The sequence below is a fragment of the Bos taurus genome, chromosome 5 (assembly GCF_002263795.3).
Source record: "Bos taurus isolate L1 Dominette 01449 registration number 42190680 breed Hereford chromosome 5, ARS-UCD2.0, whole genome shotgun sequence".
Lineage (NCBI taxonomy): Eukaryota > Metazoa > Chordata > Mammalia > Artiodactyla > Bovidae > Bos > Bos taurus.
Genome location: NC_037332.1, coordinates 30,448,558 through 30,474,383, shown reverse-complemented (window position 1 = coordinate 30,474,383; position 25,826 = coordinate 30,448,558). Strand labels below are relative to the sequence as shown.

At 42.8% G+C, this 25,826-nt stretch overlaps 2 protein-coding genes and 2 non-coding genes across 10 annotated transcripts in view; 3 read left to right on the top strand and 1 right to left on the bottom strand.

Moving 5' to 3' along the window:
* The first annotated feature begins 367 nt into the window (after positions 1-367).
* Positions 368-6,897, top strand: DNAJC22 (DnaJ heat shock protein family (Hsp40) member C22). 2 transcript variants are annotated; one of them, XM_005206300.5, is made up of 4 exons: positions 368-432; positions 1,099-2,056; positions 3,088-3,269; positions 6,227-6,897. In XM_005206300.5, exons 2-4 carry the CDS (start codon positions 1,217-1,219, stop codon positions 6,288-6,290), a joined length of 1,086 nt encoding a protein of 361 aa, XP_005206357.1. In that variant the 5' UTR covers positions 368-432; positions 1,099-1,216; the 3' UTR covers positions 6,291-6,897. The 2 variants fall into 2 exon arrangements, with proteins under 2 accessions (XP_005206357.1, NP_001069169.2); NM_001075701.2 differs by lacking the exon at positions 6,227-6,897 and having other exon boundaries at positions 378-432; positions 3,088-3,403.
* A 1,035-nt stretch (positions 6,898-7,932) lies between these two features.
* Positions 7,933-8,006, bottom strand: TRNAG-CCC (transfer RNA glycine (anticodon CCC)). The gene has a single exon. It is a non-coding gene; the product is annotated as a tRNA-Gly (tRNA).
* A 9,373-nt stretch (positions 8,007-17,379) lies between these two features.
* Positions 17,380-25,826, top strand: part of SPATS2 (spermatogenesis associated serine rich 2) — a 152,999-nt gene continuing 144,552 nt past the window's right edge. For 5 of the 6 annotated variants that reach the window (XM_024992229.2, XM_005206329.5, XM_024992228.2 and 2 more), the window contains exon 1: positions 17,380-17,664. The gene's annotated coding sequence lies outside the window, so the exon portion shown is untranslated. Of the gene's footprint in view, positions 17,665-20,115; positions 20,235-25,826 lie in introns of all 6 variants that reach the window. The other variant, XM_059886754.1, reaches the window with a different exon arrangement.
* On the top strand, positions 21,894-21,966 carry TRNAG-CCC (transfer RNA glycine (anticodon CCC)). Its single transcript has one exon. It is a non-coding gene; the product is annotated as a tRNA-Gly (tRNA).

Genomic DNA, 25,826 nt, shown 5'->3' with positions numbered 1-25,826 from the left:
TTTATAGGCCCCCCAACCCGCCCCGCCTCGCCCTAGGCTGCTTTGCCCCAGTATCTAGACAAGGTGAATCTGGGGATCCGCCCGACACCTCCCGTCCGCAAGCGGCAGCGCCACCTGGTGGTCGTCCTCTAGTAATGTAGGCGCTCTTGGCCTGGGGTGGGCGCTGCGCCAGCCGGGTTGAGCCTGGGGAGGCGGAATACGCCAGAAAAACCTAAAATGAAGTTTACCGGAGAGGGCAGGCGAGCGAAGCCCCAGCCTGAAAGGTGATCCCTAGGGGCGAGGGAGGGCCTTGAGGAGGAGGGGCCTGGCCAGGAAGGCCCAACTTCCGTTGACACAGCAAACGCTGAAAGACAAAGTCCACTTGGATGAATGAGAGGGGCCATTTTGACTGTGGTCAAAGGAAATGTCTGATCTGGGAGCCGAGGTACCCAGGTACAGCTGCTCCCCGTGGGACTAGCGGGTACTGGCTGGTGGGCCTGAGCCCCACAATATGGAGGGACTTTACAAGTTTTTCCTGGAAGGCGGTGGTTGAAATGTGAGGTGCCTGGGTCCAGGTCAAAATGTAGCTTTCTAGAGCTGGAGGGAACTCAGGACCTCTTTCAAGTTTGTCTTTTGTCAAGATTTCTTGGTCTGGAGAGATGGGAGGCTGGAGAAGGGCTAAAATCTCCGCCAGGGGTCTGTGGGCAGCCACAGTCCGAGTTGAGGTGGGGAGGGGTTGTATGGTAGGGGACTTTAAAAGTTGTATAGGAACTTTCCAGGGATAGTGTATTCATTTTTATTCATTCACCCCCACCCGCAAACCATGAGTCCTCCAGGAGGTAGGTGGCCTGAGGGGAGGTCTGCAATTTAAGCATACCCTTTTTTCCCGCCTGTGCTGAGTTCTCATTTACTCTACCGAAAGCACTTAAAACTTTCTTCTCCTCTAAATTTGGAGTCATTGTGGTTGTAAAGAACAGAGATGAGATTCTAGACCTAAGGATATGGGAGAGCTACCCAGGGACACTCAGGAAGAGCTGGACTTGACTAATACTGGAAGGAGAAGTGTTACTGTGTTGGGGCCTGGACATAATCTTATGATTGCTTTTTCCCATGTCTTAGGGTCTAAGGATAACTCTGGGGCCATGACTGCCATGATTCTCACAGACGACTCCAGATTTCTGCATTCTAGGCAACGGCAGGTGCCACTGGACTTACTGTGAGACCCTTTTCCTAGAGGATGGCCAAGGGCCTCCTAATGACTTACACCCTCTGGGCTGTAGGGGGCCCTGCTGGTCTCCACCACCTATACCTGGGACGAGACAGCCATGCACTGCTCTGGATGCTTACCCTGGGGGGTGGTGGTCTAGGCTGGCTCTGGGAATTCTGGATGCTCCCAAGCTTTGTTGCTCAGGCCAACAGGGCCCAGGAGCAGAGGCAGGGCTCAGGAAGGGGGACACCCCCTCTAAGTCTCATTCGCTTTGTTGCCCAGATGATAGTGGGCATGTATTTTGGCCTTGTGGCTCTCATTAGCCTTTCCTTCATGGCCAGCTTCTATATTGTGGGCCTCCCACTGGCAGTTGGCTTAGGGGTCTTGCTGGTGGCTGCCGTTGGCAACCAGACATCAGACCTAAAGAACACTCTAGGGGCAGCATTTCTTACTTCACCTATCTTCTATGGCCGCCCCATAGCCATCCTGCCCATCAGCTTGGCTGCCAGCATCACAGCCCAGAAGCATCGCCGCTACAAACCCTCAGTTGGGTCAGAGACGCTCAGCGTGCGGCTCTACCGCCTGGGCTTGGCTTACCTTGCTTTCACAGGCCCGTTAGTGCACAGTGTCCTCTGCCACACAGCTGTCACCCTCAGCTATGTGGCAGATACTCTTGGCTCCTTCTTGAGTTGGTTCAGCTTCTTCCCCCTCCTTGGGCGCCTTTTGGAGTCTGTCCTCCTTCTGCCTTTCCGAGCCTGGAAGCTGCTGGTAGGAGATCATGGCATCAGCAGCAGCTACTTCCAAGAGTGGGAGAAGCTCTATGAGTTTGTTCACAGTTTTCAGGATGAGAAGCGTCAGCTGGCTCTCCAGGTAAGGTTTCTTCCCTCTCATTGCTGTCTAAGATGGCTCCAGAAGTTAGACTAAGTCTCACTGGAGCTGGTGTGGAGGTACTGTTTTCATGTCTGCTGGGTCAGACCCCAGAAGGGTATCTTGGCTTCTTTGGGCTAATAAGGAGTGGGAAAAGATATATGTATATTATTTTCTTTTTACTGAGGTATAATATGTATATAAAGTACACTAATTTTGTGTAGATACCTATGTAACCACCACTCAGATGAAGGTATGGAATATTTCCACGATTAAGAAGGTTCCTTTGGGACTTCCCTTCCAGTCCAGTCATTAAGACTCTGAGCTCCCTTTACAGGGGTCATGGGTTTGACCCCTGGTCAGGGAACTAAGATCCTGTATGCTGCACAGTGCAGCCAAAAAAAAAACAAAACAAAAAAGATTCCTTCATGCCCCTTCCCAATCTATACTCCTTTCCTGGGAAAGAATCTGTATTCAGACATCTATTACCGTAGATTAATTTTGCCCATTCTTGGGCTTCATATAAATGGGATCATCCAGGGTGTACTCTTTTGTGTCTGAGTTCTTTCATTCGACATTATGTTTGTGAAATTTACTCATACACGGGATTATAAATTGTTTTCATAGTTGTTTGATGTCCCATTGTGTGAATATACCACAATTTATCTATCCATTCTATTGTCAGTGAACATTTGGATTGTTTTCAGTTTGGGGCTATTCAGAATAAAGCTGCTGCAAACCCTCTTGTACATGATATGCTTATTTTGCATATATGTAAGAAGGAGACCTTGTCAAGGATGCCAAGTTCCAGGTTGGAAAATGGGCATCTGTGATTAATAGCAAATCCTGGTTCTTGCCATGAGATCTAGAACTTGTCCATGTTTCAGAAGGTTGGAATTCTAATCTGAGGCTCTCTGCCTTTCCTGCCAGCAAGTGGAAGCCAATTCTAGCCTGGTTTAGGAAGGTAGCAAGGAGAGGCCCAGGAGCCCTGACAACTTATGAGGTTCTAATTTGTTAGCTTCTGTTTCCCTAAGGTTTTTGGTCTCTCAGAGGGGGCAACAAATGAAGAAATACATGGCAGATACCGGGAGCTAGTGAAGACCTGGCACCCTGACCACAATCGGTACCAGATGGAGGAAGCTCAGAGGCGCTTCCTGGAGATCCAGGCTGCGTATGAAGTCCTGAGGCAGCCCAGGAAGCCCAGGGGATCCTGGAGGTGGGAAGAAACTTCCTTCTGAGGCTGGACTGGCAGAGTTGGATTGCTTGTCCCAGCACACCTTTGCCCAGTGAGGCAGCCCATCCCCATCAGTGTAAAATAAACTGTCATTTGCAGTGTGTGCTCCTCTGTCAGTCATGTCTGATGCTTTGTGACCCTATGGACTGTAGCCCGCCAGGCTTCTCTGTCCATGGGATTTCACAGGCAGGATTATTGGAGTGGGTTGCCATTTCCTTCTCCAATCACTTGCAGTAGAGATGAGAAAACCTTAAAGAGGTGAGAAAACTATTGTGATTTTGAATTTCTGAATTATTGGCTATTGTAGTCCTGACTTTTTTCTTAATCCACATAGTGAAATGAAAGACATTATAAAACCAATAAAATATCTTTTAGAGACTAGACCACTTGATTTCACCTCTGGTGTATTGATAGATCATGGAGGAGGTTTACTTAACTTTCTTTTTTTTATGTGCAAACCACCAAGTGAGGTGATTGAAGGAAAATATAAGGGTTCTAATACTTCACAAGATGTCCTGTGGCAAAAGGGATTTGATCTGTTCTGTGGACTACCAAGGTGTAAGACTGGGGTTAAGTTTGAAAAGGCTGGAATTCTAATCTTTTCAGGAAAATATTTTAATTCCCCTTATAGGAGAACTTTTTAGAAGCTGTACTTTTTCAAAGAAGGAACAAGCTGCTGTGAGGTAGGGGCTAATCCCCCCCATCACAGACCCTTCTACTTGGAATATTGTGGTGAACCTTCAAACTTAACACAAGTGGTTGGACTGGCTGAATTGTCAGGTCTGCTTGGAACTTGGGATTTGACTTTGAGCTATACACCCTGCTCCCTAGTCATTTACAGTCTGGTGGGGCATAATAACACAGGTACACCTATCAAAGTCCACCTTATTCTATCTTTTGAACTGTGTCCTAAGAGGTGTAAATAGAATGTGTTAGAAAATTGCAGAAGGGATAGATGATACTGTTTTATGGGGACTCATGGGAAAATTCATGATTTTGTATTTCATATGGAAATGGCACCCCACTCCAGTACTCTTGCCTGGAAAATCCCATGGACCGAGGAGCCTGGTAGGCTACAGTCCATGGGGTCGCAAAGAGTTGGACACGACTGAGCGACTTCACTTTCACGCCTTTGTGGGGACTTTGGGGAAACCCTAGGGAACCAACAGCTTGAACATCTCAAGGGGGCCTTAACTCATTCCCAGTTGTAGAAGGAACAGCCCAGGATGCCTCAGTTTGAAGAGGAAGACTGGAGATCAGGAACATGATAGTAAAATCGTGTACCTTTTCTCCAGCTTTCTTTATTTGTGTGTACCATCCTCACACTTTCCTTTATCTGAAAGTTAACTCTGAGGAGTATATGTGCTTTTAAAAAGCAGAATTACTTTGGCTTGTATTCCCTACTGATGAAAAAAATGGCCCAATCAATTGAGAGGAATAAAGTTTATAGATGTTTCTTTTTTCATCCATATATATAAAATACTAGCCAGTGAATTTATGTACTACAATTTTAAGACCAAATTTAACTTTCACACCTTTTTCTTTTACTTTTTTGTTTGTTTTTTGAGGTCGGAATTGCTTTTTTTGGGGTGACTTCGGCAGGCCTGCCGTGGTCAGGTTAGTGTTCTTCCCTCGGAGGCAGCCAAAGCTTGCTGCCTCCTCCTGCCACCTACCTGAGTTAGTGGAACATGCAAAGCTCAGAGGAGCCGCCAGGGCCTGGGGCCGATGGAACAAGAGCGGGTGGCACCAGCTGGGCTGCCTCAGTCAGCACGGACCGCCCAGGCGGCATCCTGAGCCCACATGGGGGCTGAGGCTCCCTGGGAGAGGCAGGCAGTCAGGCAGGCAGCACCCCAGAGTTGGGGGCCCACAGGCCTTAGGGGGCGCCGGGCTCACAGTAAGCAGAGGTCTGCAGGATCCCAGCCATACCTGGCCAGCACGCCAGAGAGCTGGGCAGAGCCTTTCACCAGAAGGTTCTGTCTCCTACCCTAGGTCTGGGTCCTTGGGGCCTGAGGGACACAGAAGGCACTTACTAGGTGAGGCTGGAAGGCTGAAGCCAGAGGCCTGGGGTCTTGGGGGCCTGGATGGGGGCCTTCATCTTCCCTGAGGAAGGTGCTTCCTGAGCAGCCTAGGAGATTTGCAGCACGGCCTGCAAATCAGCAGGTTGGTCCTGGAGACCTGAGAGTAGCTAGTCCAGAAGGGCGGGCCGGGCGGGAAGAACCTTTCCCAGAGGGATCCTTGGGGAGATGCGAGGGCTAAATTGTTTAATTTACTCAAATGTTTCATCATATCAAGTTATTTTTCTTTTTTTTGTCATTATTTTTTATTGAAGTGTAGTTAATTTACAATGTCACACTTTTTAAAATTAATTAATTATTTCTTTTTGGCTACACTGTCTTCATTGCCGTGAGAGGGCTTTGTCTAGCTGCGGTGCCTGGGCTTCTCATTGCGGTGGCTTCTCTTGTTGCAGGGCACTGGCTGTAGGCATGTGGGCTCTAGAATTTGGGCTCAGTAGTTGTGACTCACAGGGCTAAGTTGCCCTGAGGCATGTGGAACCTTCACAGACCAAGTATTGAACCCATGTCCTTAACCACTGGACCCCCAGGGAAATCCTGTCACACCTTTTTAAAGTGGCCAAAAAATTAATGTATGTATTTTCTTTGAAAAACACAATTTCTCAAATTATCACGTGGAATTTTAATAAGCCATTTTCATAAGCTATTGGTAATTTATTAACATGATATGTAGTACTACATCTGTAAAATGTAAATATATTAAAAATAGTCTATAAGGAAAAAGAGACAAAAGAGTGATTGGGGCTTTACTTGATTTGGAAAATTATTTTACTATTCTCAAATTTTCTTATGAGTTTTTGTTACAAAAATATATTTCAGTTTATTTAAATGAGAGCTATTTATGAGCAGTTTGTATTTTTTCCACAGGAGCAATGCTACAATAAATACCTTTAAACGTGTACTGGGACTTCCCTGGTGGTCCAGTGGTTGAGAATCTGCCTGCCAGTGCAGGGCACACAGGTTTGATCCTTGGTCCAGGAAGATCCCACATACCTCAGGGCACCTAAGCCTGTTTGCCACGACTACTGAGTCCATACTTCCTATAGAAGAGAGAAGCCTGTGTACCACGACTAGAAGAGTTCCTGCTGGCCACAACTAGAGAAAGCCCAAGCACAGCAAGGAAGACCCAGCTCAGCCAGAATAAATAAATAAACATGTGTGCTGCTGCTTTTTGCTTTTCTGAGGCTAGATTCCAATAAGTGATAAAGTGGGATCAAGCAGAATATATGTTTTAATACCTTGATTGCTATTATATCAGGTTACTTTTGGAAAAGACTAACAATCTACACTTTTACCCGCAGTACAAGTAGTCCTTTCTTTGTTACTGGTATGTACTGTTACCTCTGTGCAATTTTTTGCCAAGGTGATGGGTGAGAGATAGTATCTGATGACTTCAATTTGCCTTTCTGTGATTTCTAGTGAAGGTCAGTATCTTCACACATTTTAAACAATTTGTTTTGTTTTGTTTGTTTGTTTTAATTTTGGCTGTGCTGCCACTGCAATGAGCAGCCCTTGCACTGCAACAGAGTAGCCCCTGCCGGCTGCGACTATTAATAGTAGAAAGCCCACCTGCGGCCAAAAATAAATAAGAAGAATCTTTCCCTTTTAGTGGGAAGCACTGTTTGGTTAAACCATCTTTGGATTTCATCTTCGCTCTTGTCCTAGCCTGTGAGCTGGTACTGAAATTGAGTGCTTGCCAGAACCAGGCTACCTACCTACCCCCAGTGGACATTTAGATATTCATGTATCTAATGGTGTAGCCCAGCCATTTTTTGAAAATAAAGAAATGGCACAAGTCACATGAATTTGGAACCTCTGGAAGAAAATTCTGCTTTGCCACCAACCTGGAATTAGAGACCAATTAGTCTCATCACTAAGACTTTTCTGAGAATGTACTTCCTAAAGACCCTGACACAGTGAAAATCAGCTGAAAATAGAAATTCACTATGAAATAATTATTTTTAAAAAACCAACTAAGATATTAGCAGGTGAGAGATCTTTTTTTCTCTACCTGAGTTGATGTAAATGAAATCCAATGATGTTGTATTCTCCCACTCCTACAAATAAAAGTGTACAGAACCTTTAAAAAGTTGGAAGCAAACTGAGAAAGCCTCTCCCCCAAGTACTCATCTAGTGCAGTGCAAGGTCTAGAGATGACCCAGAGATGACCATCTTCCCAGAGATGACCATTCTGGCTTCTGAATTAATTGGAAATCCCATATGTGTCCCACCTTTTGGGCATCCTTAATTGCTGTTCTTTTTTAAACGTTTTATTTATTTTTTAATTGAAGGATAATTGCTTTACAGAATTGTGTTGTTTTCTGCCAAACATCAACATGAATCAGCCATAGGTATTTTGTTGTTCTTTTATTGCACTGAAATTTGCTTCCCTGAAATTTTTTCTAGATTTCCCAATTCTTGTTACAAAGAATAAAAGCCTTTAAGAAACCTTAAAAAAAAAAAAAAAAAAATATATATATATATATATATATATATTTATTTATTCACTTATTTGGCTGTACCAGGTCTTAGTTGCACCATGCAAACACTTAGTTGCAGCATATGGGATCTAGTTCCCCAACCAGGGATCAAACCTGGGGCCCCCTGCATTGGGAGTGAGGAGTCTTAACCACTAGACCACCAGGGAAGTTCCAGAAACTCTTTCTTGATAAGAACTTGCCCTTCCCTTCATGTCCCTCTAAATTTTCCCTTTTCTAGATTAAACATTGTCTTGTTTAAGGATGCACTGCAGTTTGATAGAAAGAGATGGATGAAGTGAGAAGATGGGGTTTTCCTTCTGCCTCTTGCATGACCAGCCTGCTGACTTAGAATGAGCCACTTTACCTTTATGGGCCTCAGTTTTTTCTCTGTTAGGTGAGGAAGTTGAATTTAGATAACCTTTAAGATTGCTTTCAACACTGGATTCTGGGTTTCCAACTGTTTGGATGAGGCTTGTGTTAAATAGTTTGGTTTCACATCTCTCTGCCCTCTTGTGGACACTGTCGTGGAAAAAAAATAAAATATTTACTTGCTCAAAGAACAATATCATGGCCACCCCCCAATCAAAAATTCACCTGTATCAAACTCTGTTTTCATTTATTCATGTTCTCTTTTAGTCCTCATCCATAAATGTACATATCGTATCAGGGATATAATCTTATAGTCTTTCCCTTCCCTAAATCATAGGCATTGATATATATTACTAGGAAGATGTCATATGTATGTAAATATTTTTTTACTGAGCTATAATTCACATCCCATAAAATTTACCCTTTTAAAGTATACAATTTAGTGATTTTTAGTATATTTATAAGGTTGTAAAGTCATCAACACTGACTCCAGACCATTTTAAACCACCTTAAAACAAAATCCCATACCTATTACAATTCTCTCCTCTCACCAGACCCTGGCAACTACTAATCTACTTTCTGTCTCTATAGGTTTGCCTATTCTGGACCTTTTAAGCAAATAGAATCATACAATGTTTCCTTTTGTGTCTGGCTTATTTCACTTAGTATACTATTTTCAGGATTCATCCATGTTGCAGCATGCATTATTATTATTCTATATTTTTACTTTTTTTCAAACAGCATAATTATACTTTAATGCTATGTAATATTCCCTTCTTGGGAGACATTTAATATATATATATATATATATATATATATTTGCTGATACATATTTGTTGTTATAAAGAATGCTGCATCAATATTTTCATGTTTCTAATTCATCTATTCTTTTGAATTATTTCAGAATAAATTCCCATGGGTGGGATTACTGGGTCAAAGGGTATGAACATTTTTATGACTGTTGTCAATATTGCTCTTAAATTGTGGTGCCCAGAACTAAATGCAATTCTCAGATGTGTTCAGACAGAACAAGGTACTGTGGAGCTATTAAGTTCTCAAGGTCTGGACAATATATCATCCTTTATATCAAGCAGTCTAAGAATTTATTAGCTTTTTTGGAGGGGGGTGGTTTCTCATGGAGCTTATAGCCAGCTAAAGCCCTTAGGACTTTTCCTAGGCACTGTGTCTTCAAGCTGAGTTTTCATCTACTCTGGGACTTAGGAGGCTTTTGAGGACTCCCTGGCTGGAATTTAGTATTTCTTTGTTTTCTTTTTTTCTCTAACAGTGAGTGTGTGGCCCTAACAAGCCAGCAGGTCTGGGTTTATTGCAGTATTCGATGAGAACTGCAGATGGCGCCTTAAGGCTGTCACAGGGTAAATTATGTCCCTTCACTTTTTTTTTTTTTTAGGATCTAGTGGTGGTACCTCCTTCAGTTCAGTTCAGTTCAGTTGCTCAGTTTTGTCCAACTCTTTGCGACTCCATGGACTGAAGCACACCAGGCTTCCCTGTCCTTTACCAACTCCCAGAACTTACTCAAACTCACGTCCATCAAGTCAGTGATGCCATCCAACCATCTCATCCTCTGTCATCCCCTTCTCCTCCTGCCTTCAGTCTTTCCCAGCATCAGGGTCTTTTCCAATGAGGTGGCCAAAGTATTGGAGTTTCAGCTTCAGCATCAGTCCTTCCAATGAATATTCAGGACTGATTTCCTTTAGGATGGACTGGTTGGATCTCCTTGCAGTCCAAGGGACTCTCAAGAGTCTTCTCCAACACCACAGTTCAAAAGAATCAATTCTTCGGCACTCAGCTTTCTTTATAGTCCAATTCCCACATCCATACAGGACTACTGGAAAAACCATAGCTTTGACTAGATAGACCTTTGTTGGCAAAGTAATGTCTCTACTTTTTAATATGTTGTCTAGGTTGGTTATAGCTTTTCTTCCAAGGAGCAAGTGTCTTTTAATTTCATGGCTGCAGTCACCATCTGCAACTAAGTACCTCCTTAGTCGGTTCATTACCAGAGTTCAGTCCCCTCCCTTTGTTGGGAAGGTTAGAGAAACTGAACTTCAAATTAAATATGTTTTGTAGATGTCATTTGATCTTTTGAGAAACTCTGGGGGTAATCTCAGAGCTTTGCTTGAACACAAATTTCATGTCCCTGCTTTGGTTTTTGAAGTTCATACCCCAAGAAGCTGATTTTTTGGCTTCTCTTCATATTCCTTGCCATCTCTTCCTCTTAGTGGCAAGGGATTGAAACTCATTCAGTTAATGGGTTTTGTTTGTTTAGCTCAGGTGGGTTCTAACAACAAATGCAGAAAATTTACATAGGATTCCCGCTAAATGAGGTTATATTTCAATAATTTATTGCTTTCTTCATTTTCCTTTCTTCCCAATTCTCTTTTTCTCCACCTTTCCTCCATCTGCTACTTGCAAACTATTATATTAATAATTTTCAGCAAGACCTTGGATTTCCTAGATTTAAACTTCACTGATAAGTTTCAACAGAATAGAGCAGTGCCCTTTGTGGGAAGAGTTGGAAGGGAATGATTTTAAAACCCATTCTGTGCCAGACCTTAATTCCATTTTGGGATAAGAAGCGTTGCAGGGAACATCCTCTGCTGGGCAGTGACTAACTTAGCATGAGAGCCTGGCTTTGCAAGCATCACTCAAAGGGACATTTTTCTGACCCTCAATAGGTCAGGCACCTTTCAAATGAATTACTGTCAGGAAAGGAATGGGAAGCGTATAGAGGAAATCTAGGTGTCGTCTATTCATATATTTCCCGGTCACAGATCTGAGGGCCACTGAGGCTCATGTTACTCCCCCGCTTCTCCTTCCTACCTATAATTACCAGTTTGAACTTGGCTTCTCTTTTTAAAAAAAAGATTAAAATTTATTTATTTATTTATTTTCGGCCGTGCTTGGTCTGTGTTGCTACACACAGGCTTTCTGAAGTTGCGGATGGTGGGGGTGGGGCTACTTTCTGGTTGGGGTGTGAGGGCTTCTCGCTGCAGTTGCTTCTCTTGTGGAGCACAGGCTCTAGAGTGCAGGCTCAGTAGTTGTGGTGCACAGGCTTAATTGCCTTGCAGCATGTGAAATCTTCCCGGACCAGGGACAAGCCTGTGTCCCTGGCAGGTGGGTTCTTAACCAGTGGACTACCAGAGAAGTCCATTGGCTTCTCTTGCTATCTTCCCTTTAATTCCTGGGGTCCACAATAAAGAGTGTATTTACTGCTTTTCTATGTAATTTGAGTTGAAAGCACTTGCTCATTTTATATTGTGTGACTGGGAACTCTTAGCAGTCGACTTTTTTTGTACAGCCAAGAGACTGATCACTTCAGACCCATCTCCCTTCAAACTCTAATTCTTTGCCATCAGTGTGTTTCTTGTTCTCATGTTCATGTCTTTGCTGATGTCAGTCTTCTGTAATTCTTTTTCTCCTCTGCTAATCCAAATCTTTATACTTCTTTTATGATCCAGCTTAAGGTCTATCTCTAAATGATGCCTTCACTGATTAGGTCCATCTCCAGTAATCTTTCCTCTTTGAATTCCTTCAGAATTCGTGTCCACTTTGTACTGTTCTATCAAGCATTTTCTTACATGTTGCCATATAATCATTCTGTATCTCATGTTTTTGAGTCTGGTCTCTTTGACTGTACTGAAGGACTGTTGTTCAGTCGCTAGGTCGTGCCCAACCCTTTGTGACCCCATGGACTGCAGCATGCCAGACTCCCCTGTCCTTTACTGTCTCCTGAAGTTTGCTCAGATACATGTCCATTGAGTTGCTGATGCTATCTAACCATCTCATCCTCTGCCAACCCCTTCTCCTTTTACCTTCAATCTTTCCTAGCATCAGGGTCTTTTCCAATGAATCAGCTGTTCGCATTGGGTGGCCAAAGTATTGGAGCATTAGCATCAGTCCTTCCAATGAATATTCAGGGTTGATTTCCTTTAGGATTGACTGGTTCGATCTCCTTGCAGTCCAGGGGACTTTCAAGTGACTTGTCCAGCACTACAATTTGAAGGCATCTATTCTTCGGCACTCCTCCTTCTTTATGGTCCAACTCTCACATCCGTACATAACTACTCGAAAAATCATAGCTTTGACTATATGGGACTTTGTTGGCAAAGTGATGTCTCTGCTTTTTAATACACTGTCTAGGTTTGTCATAGCATTCCTTCCAAGGAGCAAGCATCTTGTAATTTCATGGCTGTGGTCACCATCTGCAGTCACTATCTGCAGTGATTTTGGAACCCAAGAAATTAAAATCAGTCACTGCTTTCACTTTTTGCCCATCTGTTTGCCATGAGGTGATGGGACTGGATGTCATGATCTTAGTTTTTTGAATGTTGAGTTTTAAGCCAGCTTAAAACTGGCTTCACTCTCCTCATTCACACCCATCAAAAGGCTCTTTAGTTTCTCTTCATTTTCTGCCATTAGAGTGGTATCATATGCATATCTGAGGTTGTTGATATTTCTCTTGGAAATCTTGATTCCAGCTTGTGATTTATTCAGCCTAGCATTTTGCATGATGTACTCTGTATATAAGTTAAATAAGTAGGGTGACAATATACAGTCTTGTTGTACTCCTTTCCCCAAAATTTTCAACCAGTCCATTGTTCCATGTCCAGTTCTGTTGCTTCTAGACCCTCATACAGGTTTCTCAGGAGACAGTTAACATGGTCTGGTATTCTTATCTCTTTAAGAATTTTCCATAGTTGGTTGTGATCCACATAGTCAAAGGCTTTAGTGTAATCAATGTAGATGTAGATGTTTTTCTGGAATTCCCTTGTGTTCTCTCTGATCCAGCAAATGTTGGCAATTTGATGTCTGATTCCTCTGCCTCTTCTAAACACAGCCTGTACATCTGGAAGTCCTTGGTTCACACACTGCAGAAGCCTAGCTTGAAGGACAGAAGGACTATCTTCCCTCAATGCAAGTAACAGGACCTTTACTAAATATGCTAAATTTCTGTTTAAGGGAGTTTGGGTTTTTTTGAGCATGAGCCACCCATTCGTTTTGCTTGGCGCTGCAATAGACCTTCCTCTCCTACAAACAAACCCCTGCTATTTAACAATTGAGGCTTGATGTCCTTGTTTGTTAAATGAGGACAGTGATGCTTGCCTCACAGGGATGTTGAGACATTCGGATAAGATGTGTTGAGGGCACTTTATAAACTCTAAAACATTTTACAGAGGGTGGCATTATCACTTTTTAAAAAATGGTGACAGACTGTATAGATGAAAGAACATGCTAAAATTCCATGAATGAACTTACAGTAAAGCAGTATTAGTTATATTTTTCTTACATAGAAACAAATTCACTAGAGATCAATTTCAAATTTTTAATGAACCTGCAACTGTTTCAAATCTGAGTTTTGGTTCTGACATTGTCACTAATTTTGTGATATAAGGATTCAACCTTTGATAATTTAAGGCTCTAAACATCTGATACACAATTGAATTTTGGTATGTTACCCATGTCTTTGAACCTCAGTTTTGTTATATATAAAACAGGAAATTCCAACCTAATCAAATCCTTCTAGTAGAATCTTATAGAGTGGATGTTCAAAGAAACATTAATCCTACACAGAAGTCTCCTGGGTAAAAAAGTTTCCTTGGGGGAAAGCTGCATACTATATACTGCATTCCCTTCAATATTAAAAAAACACATTACCATATTAAATGCTCCTGGAAGGAAACTAATTTATTTTGAATTTTTCAAAATTAATTTTTATTGGAGTATAGTTGCTTTACAATAAACCAATTTATTTTGATTTTACCAAGCCTTTCCCAAACTCATTTGGACCTGGAATAGTTTTTTTAGATAACATCTATTCAGCATGCACAAAACTACGTTTCTAAGACACACAGTGTGGGCTACCAACATGAATATTCTTAGGGATCAGAGGTAGTCCAAGCAAAGGGAAAAGTACACCCTGATGAGATATTCTCTGCTGGTCTTCATGCTTGTTGTGGTTTGTGGCATCAGCTTTAGTCATCAGAGACTTTAACCTCTTTTTCCCCCCTAATAAAAACATGGAATCTGACAATCAGTCACTTCGGATATAGAATATCGACTCAAAGAAAAACATGCTAAAATTTCTAATCACAAGGGTCTATTGGAAAATATATTAAATTAGGTCATGTTAATTTTTGCAGCATATATCTGCCAAGGTGACGATTGCATCATGGTTTATCTTTAGTTCTAATTTGCCTCAGTCATTAGGTAACCTGGGATAAATCATTTCCCTTAAGGCTGAACTAAGATATATGGATGTTTTTTCTAAATAGTCTTCTGTTGTAATCCTTAGCAGTTATTCTAATCATTTTGAAAATTTGGTTGTTTTTGTGGTTTCTTCAGAGTAGGTCACAGTATTATATATTGAATTTATTACAGGATTTCCTTTCTTCCAATATAATTAGTAGATTTTAAACAATTTGCCACTGTTTTAAAGCAGGCAATGATCACTTAATTGTGTACCATATAAAGTGAAAACTGTATATGTAGTATAAAGAACAATGATAAAATTAATCTTTATAGCCCAGGTAAAAGGTATTTTTGAAGCATTTGTTCAGTATCCTTTGAGAGAGGTTGAGTGCTGCATGGAAAAAGATGGGCCATGAGTTTCAGTACCCCTCTTGCAAATTCCACTCAGTAAAACAATGCTCTACGTGACCCACACGTCTGGGAGAGCCGTTAGTTTTTGAGTTAAATCCTTGTGAAGAGCCTACACCTCCTGTCACCCCAGGGACTTGGCAAACTATTCCTTTCAAACACACTCAGCACTCTCGCTTAGAGGAGATATGATTCCATCTCATTCAGTGTCCAGTGATGTTTTGACAGCTCTCATAGATCTGGCCTAGGCATGCTCCTCTATCCACCCCCCTTCTAAGTGGGATATCCACATATAAAAACTCTCTTGCATTAGACCACAGGTTCTTTTAGGAAAGGCATCATGTCTCTCCTAACAGACTATGGTTTCCAAGTGATGATTTAATTTTTCTCCCAAGGAAGAAATTATATTTTGCAGCAGCATCAGGCCCTGTAACAAAGGTGTTACCCAAATGACTTTTGGTTGGTGAAATCAGTCATAGAATAAGATCTTGGATCCTATTGGTTTAGGTCTCATTCTTTAGTATGAAGTTTCCTATTAACCAGGGTTATATGAAGAGTTGACTCATTGGAAAAGTCTCTGATGCTGGGAGGGATTGGGGGCAGGAGGAGAAGGGGATGACAGAGGATGAGATGGCTGGATGGCATCACTGACTCGATGGATGTGAGTCTCAGTGAACTCTGGGAGTTGGTGATGGACAGGGAGGCCTGGTGTGCTGCGATTCATGGGGTTGCAAAGACTCGGACACGACTGAGCGACTGAGCTGAACTGAACTGATATCATCCCATTCCTACACTGTATGGGAAGGCAGAATTGTGGAAGAATTACTCACACATTCCTCTTTGTTCCTACTTTGCACTTTTCTGTTTTAGCACTTACCATCAGGTTATAGTTATTTAATAGCTTTCATCCTCCATTACAACTGGATACTCTACTTGAGGATAGTGATCTAGTTTTATTCTGTGTAAGTGGCCCACCCCTAGAACAATGTCTCCTACTCATTGGGTGGTCAGTGAAAAGAGAGCAGATATTTGGATGGTCTGCTTCTATTTGAATCTTTGAAAGTAGATGCAGTAGTAAGCAACACGTTGTGTAGTGCCCTAACTAGTTGGATGACCTAATCTGTTTCTCTAGATCTGTAAATGATGTGGTTGGATTAGCTTAGACACTATTAATCAAGGGTCAGTGGGCTCTAGAGGATTTTTGGCCCTTCCACTCCATCCAAAATTAAAAACCAAAGGACCAGATAGATGACTTTGTAGAGATCTACCTGTACTGCCACTCCAACAACAAACCTGTGGGGACCAAAATTACATTATGCCTGTGGTGTCTATACACTCCCATATACACTCTCTGGCTTGTGGTTGGTGCCTGGCTAGAGCCCCTTATACTTGGCCCTCAAAAGAGAACATGGGGACAGACTCTGATTAACCTTTTCAATGCTGATTCAATGCTCACCCTCTAGCTACTCCTGACCAGTTGGCAGTGGGGTGAGTGCTTCATTCATGGAGGAAACTGGCTAGAAAGGTGCACAAATATTAAGAGATGGTTCTGGCCCTGGGGTGCTTGGGAATCTAACCTCGAATAAGAGTGTTTAACAGATTCGACGGGCAATGTGACTGACCACAGCCGTGTAGAGGGATGCAGACAACCGAGTAGACCAGAAAACCGACACAGAAATGGACTTGGTGTATCTGGTGAACGTGGCAGCGAACCCTCAACTTGCTCCCAAAGCTATCTTGCACCAGGCCAGGGACACGCATCCTCCCGCCACCACCCCACAGCAGCCTCTACGGATTCCCAGGAGGCTGAGCGGCAAAGAAGTCCGGACGTCCGGGCGTTTCCCACAGCTGGTGGTTCTGAAATAGCCTTCTGGAATAAAACTCGGGACGGGAAGGAGGTGAAATGGAAAGTGGTGTTAAGTCGTCGGGGAGAAGTCGTAGCGCCAAAAGGACAGCCGTCTGGGAGACAAGAGTCCCGGCCGGGATCCAGAGAAAAGCCCCTCAAGCGGAGCCCCTTGAGGCGGCCGCCTTCGGCAACCTCCGGGGGAGTTTCGGCTCTTTCCGGCAGTTCCAGCTCGGGCCCTCTACTCCCAGCGCGCGCTGTCCCCCCCACCCAACGCTGCCCGGCTCTTTCTGGGACTCGCCATTCTGCACGCGGCTGCGAGCTCGTGTCCCACACCCGTCCCGACTCCCATCTAGTTTGTTCTCCAACCCACTCTTCCAATCCCTTCCCTGCATCGTTCTTCCCGATTCTCGGCGACGCCCGAGCTTCCTCAACTCGGGCGCGCGATCCACAGGGCGGTGTGAGGCGCGAGGGACCCGGTAGCGGGAGGAGCTGTAACCCGACGGACAGGAGGCCACCCCTCGTCCCGCGCCTTTCCGCGCGCGGGTCTTCGGCTCGCGGGGCCGCCTCGCGCCCGGGCCTCACTCGCGGGCCGGTTGGCTGCAACGGCCTCGAGCTCGGCGCGCCGGGTTCGCGCTGGCGCGAGCACGCGCCCTGTGCGCTGGCTAGCCGGCGCGCACGCGCCCGAGCGGACTGCGGGGCGGGGCGAAGAGCTCGAGCCCCGGCGAGGTCGGTGTGGGTCGGCTGGCACTCAGGCCCCCAGCCGCGGCTGCGATTCCCAGCCCGCCGCCCGGCCGAGGAGGGAAGCAGAGAAAGGGGCGGTGGGGGCGGGGCGGCGTCCGGCTCCGGGAGAGCTGGGGGAGGAGCGCGACGGCTGCAGCTCTAGAAGAGGAGGAGGAGGCGGCAGAGGAGCTCCTTTCGTCTTCTCAGACCCCAGAGCGTCCGGGACGCAGAGCCGGAACTGGGAACGCGGCGACTGCGGGGGCCCGGGATAGGTGAGGCTCTGGGTGCTGGTGGAGGAGTGGAGGAGGGATGAAGCGGGGCACGGAGGTGCAGAGAGCGGGCTTGAGGGAAGGCACACGGGGAGGGAGCAGTTGTTGGGGGTGGGGGTACCGAGAGTAGGGGACGTGAACCCTTTGAGACCTAGAGTGCCCAGATGGTGAAAGGTTTCTGGGGTCAGTGAGGCGGTCCGAAGCACACGGTTCCGAGTTGAGGGGTTTCCAGAGGCATAGGCCGGGGAAACAATGGAGTGAGGGGGGGACTCTGATGTGAGCGTGTGTGGGGTACTGGGTTTTAAGAAACAACGAGAGGTCGAAAGAAATGAAAGAATCGATCATTTGGTGTGAGAAGTACAATGAACTGGAAATTCATCGCAAATGCGTAAGGTCATCTACGTGGGTCTCCGAGGTCCTTAGGATTTGGGGGGCAAAGTGGGATTTGAAAATGAGAGAGAGGAGGGCATTCTTGGAATTGGGGTGGGGTGGGGAGCGGGAAACGGGACGGAAAATATAGCCAAGAGGGGCAGACACATAAAATAGATGTGGTTTGGGTTTGAATTAAAGCAGAAGAATAAGTCCAGTTAGAGAGTATAGGTTAGGTGGACAGGAGTGGCATTTTTCTCCTAATTCATCCAGGATGACTGGGTTCTTTTAGAAGGTGGATTTTTCTCTGGCATGTCCCTCTGCTAAGGAGTACAGGCTGCTCTTTTAATAATTTGGTTATCATTTATAGTTCATTTCATTGATAAAACATGCCTGTAATGTTTATTTCCCTTCCCTAAATTACAGGTATGTAATTTACCTGCGGTTTATGAAGCAGGAGAGGACAGGTCACTAGAAACAGGCATCTTGCTTTGAGTTTGGTTATTGATAATGCAGAGTTTAGGGTGTTTGGAGGAGAACCAAGAATTTGTTCATCGAAAGATGAACAGCCTTGATAAAATCTGAGTTATCTGTACTTTGTTAGAATTACAGTTTCTCACTGAGAAATGATCATGTACCGTCTGCTAGTGGTTTTATGATTATGGGAGAGAGTTTGGTTTTGTCACCAGAAATTCCTGATGCTGATTTCGAATTATCAGGCTATTTTGTACCTTCCAGTTTGAATTCAGGTGATTTGAAAATATTGTGGGGAAGTATTTCGGCAGTTATGTATGATCTTTGCATTTCCTTGATACTTGGATTTCCAGACCAAATTTTGGATGATGCTGGATACAAGATTGCTGATTTTGAAATTGTAATTACCATTATGTGCTCATAAATAAACATATTTATGACATATTAATATGGACATATTAAGCCTTTTATTTTGAGGCATTAAGTTTTGCTGACTCATCTAAGATTTCTGGAAAATTTTCAGTTTATATTTCTCAGCTTGGCCTCAGATAGTAGCATTAGGCTATTTTATAAAGGTCCAAAAAGAATGATCTAAACTGTGACTTTTCTTCTGTTATAAAAACTGAACAAAGCAAGAAATGAGTGCAGTTTCCTTATTAGTGATAATGAAGTGCTAAGATTGCTTTCCACGTATCATCTCATTTAATCCTCATAATCATATCCTGTTTTATAAATTCAGAGATTAAGTAACTATTTAATAAGGTCACAAAACTAGTAGTAAACTGAATTCATACCCATTCTGTTTGGACACTCCTTTAAGTGTTCCATGTTGTTCTACCTGCTTTTTCCTCCTGATCTTGGTTGTAGTATGAACAGCATGAATTGGTTGAAACCTGGTCTGGTACAGTGATCTAGACAAAGATTGGGTTGATGGGCTACATCTGCAGAGTTTATTGAAGGTTTATTGCCCCTGTGATTTAACAGATCTTCTGGGGTCCAGATAATGGGCAAAAACATCCTCTTGCTAAGGATTTGTCCTGTGAGCACACTTAATTTTCCGTTTAGTCTAGTGTACTGCTGAAGTACTCTGCATACGTGGCACTCTTCCTTGTGGAAGTCAAGACAGCCAGTTGTGGAGCCAAAACCAATTAACTCTGGAAAACAATCAAAAACTGCTGAATGCTCAAGTGCCCTCCAAGCACCTGTTGAGTCCACAGTTGGTACTGGCATTATCTCTAAATACAGACAGGATCCTCTTAGAAACCAGGAGTAAAACTTCTAGAACCGAGAGACACAGCTGGGGCCTGAGGGAGGAGCCAGAGGTTAATGGCCGAAACATCAGCATAGCCTGTGGCGGCTGATCCAGGAGCAGGAAAGGCTACAGATACTAGTGAATTGCAGGAGGTGAGGGAATTTTTATTTGTTGAGCAGTTAGGTATTCTAGGGACTGACTGAACTCAGTGTGTTTTATATATGTTACTTTATTAGGTCTTCAAATAATCCTATAAGGTAAGCATCCTCATCTTTCAGATGAGGCTTGGAAAAGGTTAAGTAACTTTGTAATGGTGGTGAAAGAAGTTTATATTTTTATTGTTATATTGCTACTTGCAGTTTCCATTGTAGAGACACCATATTAAGACTGGAAAATTAAAGTCACTCTTTAGGATCCACTATGCTGCTTTGTTAGAAGTAAAACTGATTGTCTTGCTGCTTACATTGGAGACTGGAAGGTAAAGCTTATATTTTTCTGATTTAAATATTGGAAAGGGGAGCCCATTCATTATTTAGCAAATGTCCTATAGAATATAGTTCACCTTCTAATATATCTTTCTATCATATGCCAGTGATATGATACTGATATATAAATCTGTAGTATATGAAAATGCCATGTCCATCCTTCCTGTTCTGAGGTCTTGACTTTCAGGCAGGTTATCTAGGCTCGGAGGATGACAGTGAAGCATGCCTGTTGCAGACTCTTAGCACTTTTTCTTGATGTTTTTGCCTCAAAATTTGACCATCATTCTTGCTTGGTTACTTAAAAAAATTGTAATAAGATATACGTAACATCATTTAAACCACTTTTTCAAGTGTACAGTTCAGTGGCATTAAATCCATTCATACTGCTGTGAAACCATCACCACCATTCAACTCCAGAACATTCTTATCGTCCCAAACCAAAATTCCTGTTAAAGAATGACTCTTCATTCTTCTTTTTCCCCAGCTTCTGGCAATCACTATTGCACTTTTCTGTCTCTAGGAATATGATTATTCTAGGTACCTCACATAAGTGGAATTATATAGTATTTGTCCATTTGTGTCTGGCTTATTTCACTTAGCACATTGTCTTCAAGGTTCATCAGTGTTTTAACCTTGTCAGAAATTCATTCCTTTTTAGAGCTGAGTAATATTCCATCGTATGCATATACCACATTCCCTTTATCCATTCATCTATAAATGGACACAGGTTGTTTCCACTTTTTGGCCATTGTGAGTAACGCTGCTGTGAACATTAGTGTACAAATACCTGTTCAATATCTGTTCATATGATAATCCTATGTTTAAGTTTTTGTGGCAGTTTGGTTACTTTTTTATATATAATTTTACTTATTTATTTTTTGGTGGTGCAGGGTCTTCGTTGCTGCATGGGCTTTTCTCTAGTTGCAAGGATCAGGGGCTACACTCTAGCTGCAGTGCTCGGGCTTCTCATTGCAGTGGCTTTTGTTGCAGAACACGGGCTCTAGACATGTGAACTTCAGTTGATGTAGCACCTGGGCTCAGTATTTGTGGCTCCTGAGCTTAAGATCACAGGCTCAGTAGTTGTGGCCGTCGGGCTTTGTTTTCCCTGAGGCATGTGGGATTGTCCCTGACTAGGGGTAGAACCGTACTTCCTGCATTGGCAGGTGGATTTTTTACCTTCCCTGAGCAACCTGGGAAGCCCAAGTTTGTTTACTTTTATTTATTTATTTATTTTTGTTTACTTTTAAATGGTGATTTTATTGTGTGTTCACCTGAAGGTAGTACTTGACCTTATGTTTGAGGGCTGCTGTTTCCTCTACTGACTTTTTCTGTCCAGTTTGCAGGACACTTGCACAGGAAATGATTTGTCTAGTTTTTATGGCTCTCTCTTAGCTTCTGTCTAATTATATTTATGTATCAAGACATCTAGCAAGCACCTTAAAATAGAGTTCAAGTTAGCAGTAAAAGTACTTTTGAAAATCTTGTAGGAGCTTTAGTTGATGAAGAAAATAGGAGTTTCTGTTTTAAAGTATGAAACGTATCCAGTGTGGAAGGGACCATTTGTTATACACAAGGTTTTTTAGTCATACCTGTAACTGTGGATGATCATCTTAAGAATGTTATTTGTATATATATTTGAAAAATCAGGTACTTCCCTGGTGGTCCAGTGGCTAAGACTCCACACTCCCAATGCTGGGGACCCAGGTTCAACCCCTGGTCAGGGAACTAGATCCTACATGCTGCAGCTAAGAGCTCACATGCCATAACTAAAGATCCCGTGTGCTGCAAGTAAGACCTGGTGCAGCCAAAACATAAATAAATATTAAAAAAGAAAAATGTGTCAGTAGTGTAGATCATCTTCAGTTCACTTTGCTGCCTTTGGTTGAAAATTTTAGGGTACTTTTTTCATTTCAGAATATTTTATATATATGTTGTTGTTGTTCAGTCACTCAGTCGTGTCCAGCTCTTTGTGACCCCATGGACTGCAGCACGCCAGGTTTCCCTGTCCTTCACCATCTCCCAGAGTTTGCTCAAACTCGTGTCCATTGAGTCAGTGATGCCATCTCATCCTCTGTCCCCCGCTTCTCCTCCTGCCCTCAGTCTTTCCCAGCATCAGAATCTTTTCCAGTAAGTTGGCTCTTCGCATCAGGTGGCCAGAGTATAGGAGCTTCATCATCAGTCCTTCCAATGAACATTCAGAATTGATTTCCTTTAGGATTGACTAGTTTGATCTTGCTGTCCAAGGGACATGTATGAGCTGCTAGTTATTGCTTACCTTCTATAGCCTTTATTAATTGAAAAGAGTTTGAGTGCTACTATATGCTTTAAATATTTCAGGAAGGTAACTGTAATACAGGAAGTACTGTTTGAGTCGATTTTTTCTCCCTCCCTTCATGTATTTGAGAGAGACAGAGTTGTCACATAGTACCAAATATAGTAGATTGAAATAGCTGTAGGCTGACAATGAACTGTCTCTTAGGATGGGTCTAACCTCCAATTTCATTTTTTCTAATTGTCACAAGGAGGTTAATTATGCCTGCATCTTGCTTCTTGAGATTATTGGGTTACAAAGGGACTTCAGGCTCACATACCATTTTCTGGGAGCCTCTTTCGGAATCTTGGTGAGTTTACACTTACCGTGGATGTGGTGTGTTGGTTCTGAAATATCTCCAAAAGATTTAAAGTTTTGGACATTAACTTTAAATATCCAAATGTTTTAGGTTGCTGGATATAAGGATTGGCCAGAGGCCAGCATTTACTCTTCATGTTCAGATTTACCATGGTGGCTGATTGTGTTGGATTCCTGAAATATACATGCATCTTCTGCACTGACTCTGCAGCAGCCCCAGGCCTTAAAATATTCTGTAGGATCTGAGAACATAGCCACCAGCTTAAGGCCTCTGCAGTCATTGTCCTATGACTAATTTGTGGTTAGGAGTTACACAGCGATTCTTACTAGTGCAAACCCTAAATGACAACCTTAGATTGTTGGTTAGGATTTTTTTATATTACTTAATTAGCAAAATGACACGATTACTGGTTGTGGAGTATGTGTTTGTGTCTATGGGTTCTTTAGAGTTGGTTAAAGGGTGTTGGGATTGAGGAGAAGGAGGTTTGTGATGAAGCCATTATAGGATTATAGATGAGTCACGTTAGATAAGTGAAGATATCTTTTGTACTTGAAGATGCTGCTAATGATGTTACTTCTTATTGACCTGTATAGAACTGGAAACGCCTATTTGTAACACCAACAGTCTTTGCTCTCTTGAGTACTGTGATCTGTCCAGTAGCAAATGATTTGCTTCTGTTTTAAGGTTACCATCAGTAGAGCAATGCATGTGTGCTCAGTCACTGAGTTGTGTCCAACTGTTTGCAACTCCATGTACTGCAGCCCACCAGCCCTCTTTCCATGGGATTTTCCAGGCAAGAACACTGGAGTGGGTTGCCATTTCCTCCTTCAGGGGATCTTCCTGACCCAGGGATTGAAGCCCCGTCTTCTGCATCAGCAGGCAAATTCTTTACCACTGAGCCACCTGGAAAGCCCAGTAGAGCAGTACTTTAAATTATCTACTTAGTCTCTGATTACAACATGCAGTGTGATCAGCCCACTGCTGGCTTTTCTTGGTATTTTCTACTGTTACATTGATTAAAAATGTGCACTAGTGTGTAGTGGAAGTGACTCTCAGCCGACTTTGGTTAATAACCTCTTATATCTTTATATAAAGTAAATTGTCATCATAGCCTACCTGCATGTCCTGCACAAACCTTCAGGATAAGGATCTCATCATTAGAGGCTCCCTCACATTTGATGGGAACAGTGAAGCTTATTTATAACTATGATGGAATGACAGGAAATTAAGGCATTATAGGACCTGAATGGTCCTATAAGGTGGTACTGTGGTACAGAACCACCAAAGACTGAGTCAGCCATTTAGCTCAGATGCAAACTTGATGTTTTGTTACATCTTACCAGTCAGTACACACTTGGTTTCTTGAGAAGACTATCTAATTCTTTGTTAAGTTGACAGTACTTTAAACAAAGCTTTGTTGGGTAATCATTTTCACTTCTTTCACTATTCAAAGCTTGTATTTTATGGAGGTCTTTTTTTGTTTTTAATTTTTTGGCCATGCCACATGGCTTTCAGGATCATAGTTCCCTGACCAGGGCAGTGGTCCTGAACTGACCATAGTTCTCCAGCCCTAGCAGTGAAAGCGCTGAGTCCTGTCTACTGAACTGCCAAGGAATTCCTTGAAGATCTTTTAAAAGTTGTTTGACATTTGTCATTTGTCTGCCAGCCCGTAATGTTATGATGATGCAGTAAGTTAGACTACGCAGTATTGTTATGTGATGTTATTCTCCAGTTGCAGTGAGTGGAGCTTACTCCCTCATTGTGATGCATGTGCTTCTTGTTGCAGTGGCTTCTCCTGTTGTGGAGCACCTGTGAACTTCAGTGGTTGTGGTGCACGGGCTTAGTTGCCCCGTGGTGTGTGGAAGCTTCCCAGATCAGAGATCCAACCCATGTCCCCTGCATTGGCAGGCAGATTCTTAACCACTGGACCACCAGGAAAGTCCCTGGAATAAAATTTTAATTGTTGGGAAGAAGGGCTATAAAGGTCCTACTTGCTATCAACATTAAGAAAAAAAGAGCAAAAATCTGGCTCTGAATCTCTGCTGTTCTGTCTAGTACTCCCTCTGTGAATTTGGTCAAGTAATTTCTCTGAGCCTGTCTGTGTTTCTGAATCTGCACAGAATTGTCAGGACTATTGGATTTTTTTTTTTTTTCCTGAAATGAAGTCCACAATGCATAAAATTAACTGTTTTAAAGTATACAGTTCAGTGGTATTTAATAAATTCACTGTGTTGTACAATCATCACTCTATATAGTTCCAGAACTGTTACATCAACCCCAGAGGAGGCCGTATACCCATTATGCAGTCTCTCCTCACTCTTCCCTCCAATCCCCTGCACCATCTCTGTTAACCACCAATCTCTGCTAATTTACTTGTTCTGGATATTTCAAGTAAAAGGAGTCATGTAATATGTGATTTTTTGTGTGTGGCTTCTTTGATGTAACAGTGTTTTTGAGGTTCATCCATATTGTACCACGTGTCAGTATTTCATTCATTTTTGTAGCTGAATACTATCCCACTATATGGATATATCATATTTTGTTTATCCATTTTTTCTGTTGATTGGCAGTTGTTTCATTTCTGCCTTTTGGCTGTTTTGAGTAATGCTGCTTTGAATATTCATGTACCATTTTTTGTTTGAATACCTGTTTTCAATTCTTTTGGGTTTATTCCTGAGGGTGGAATTGCTGAATCACGTAGATTTCTTTTTGGGGAACTGCCATACTGTTTTCCACAGAGGCTATACTAGTTTACATTCTCACCAGTAGTGCGTGAGGGTTCCAGTTTCTCCACATCTTTGCCAATACTTGTTATTTTCCTTTTTTTCTTTGATTATAGCCATCTTTGTAGGTATGAAATGGTATTGTGGATTTTATTTGCATTTCCTTACTAATGACTGGTGATGTTTAATATCTTTTCTTGTGCTTATTGATCTTTTGTGTATCTTCTTTGGA

Excerpts from the sequence above, each read along its gene's own strand:
- DNAJC22 (XM_005206300.5), top strand. The coding sequence starts at position 1,217 with ATGGCCAAGGGCCTCCTAATGACTTACACCCTCTGGGCTGTAGGGGGC. Across the intron at positions 2,057-3,087 it reads AGCGTCAGCTGGCTCTCCAG|GTTTTTGGTCTCTCAGAGGG; the intron begins GTAAGGTTTCTT and ends TGTTTCCCTAAG. Across the intron at positions 3,270-6,226 it reads AAGCCCAGGGGATCCTGGAG|GAGCAATGCTACAATAAATA; the intron begins GTGGGAAGAAAC and ends TTTTTTCCACAG.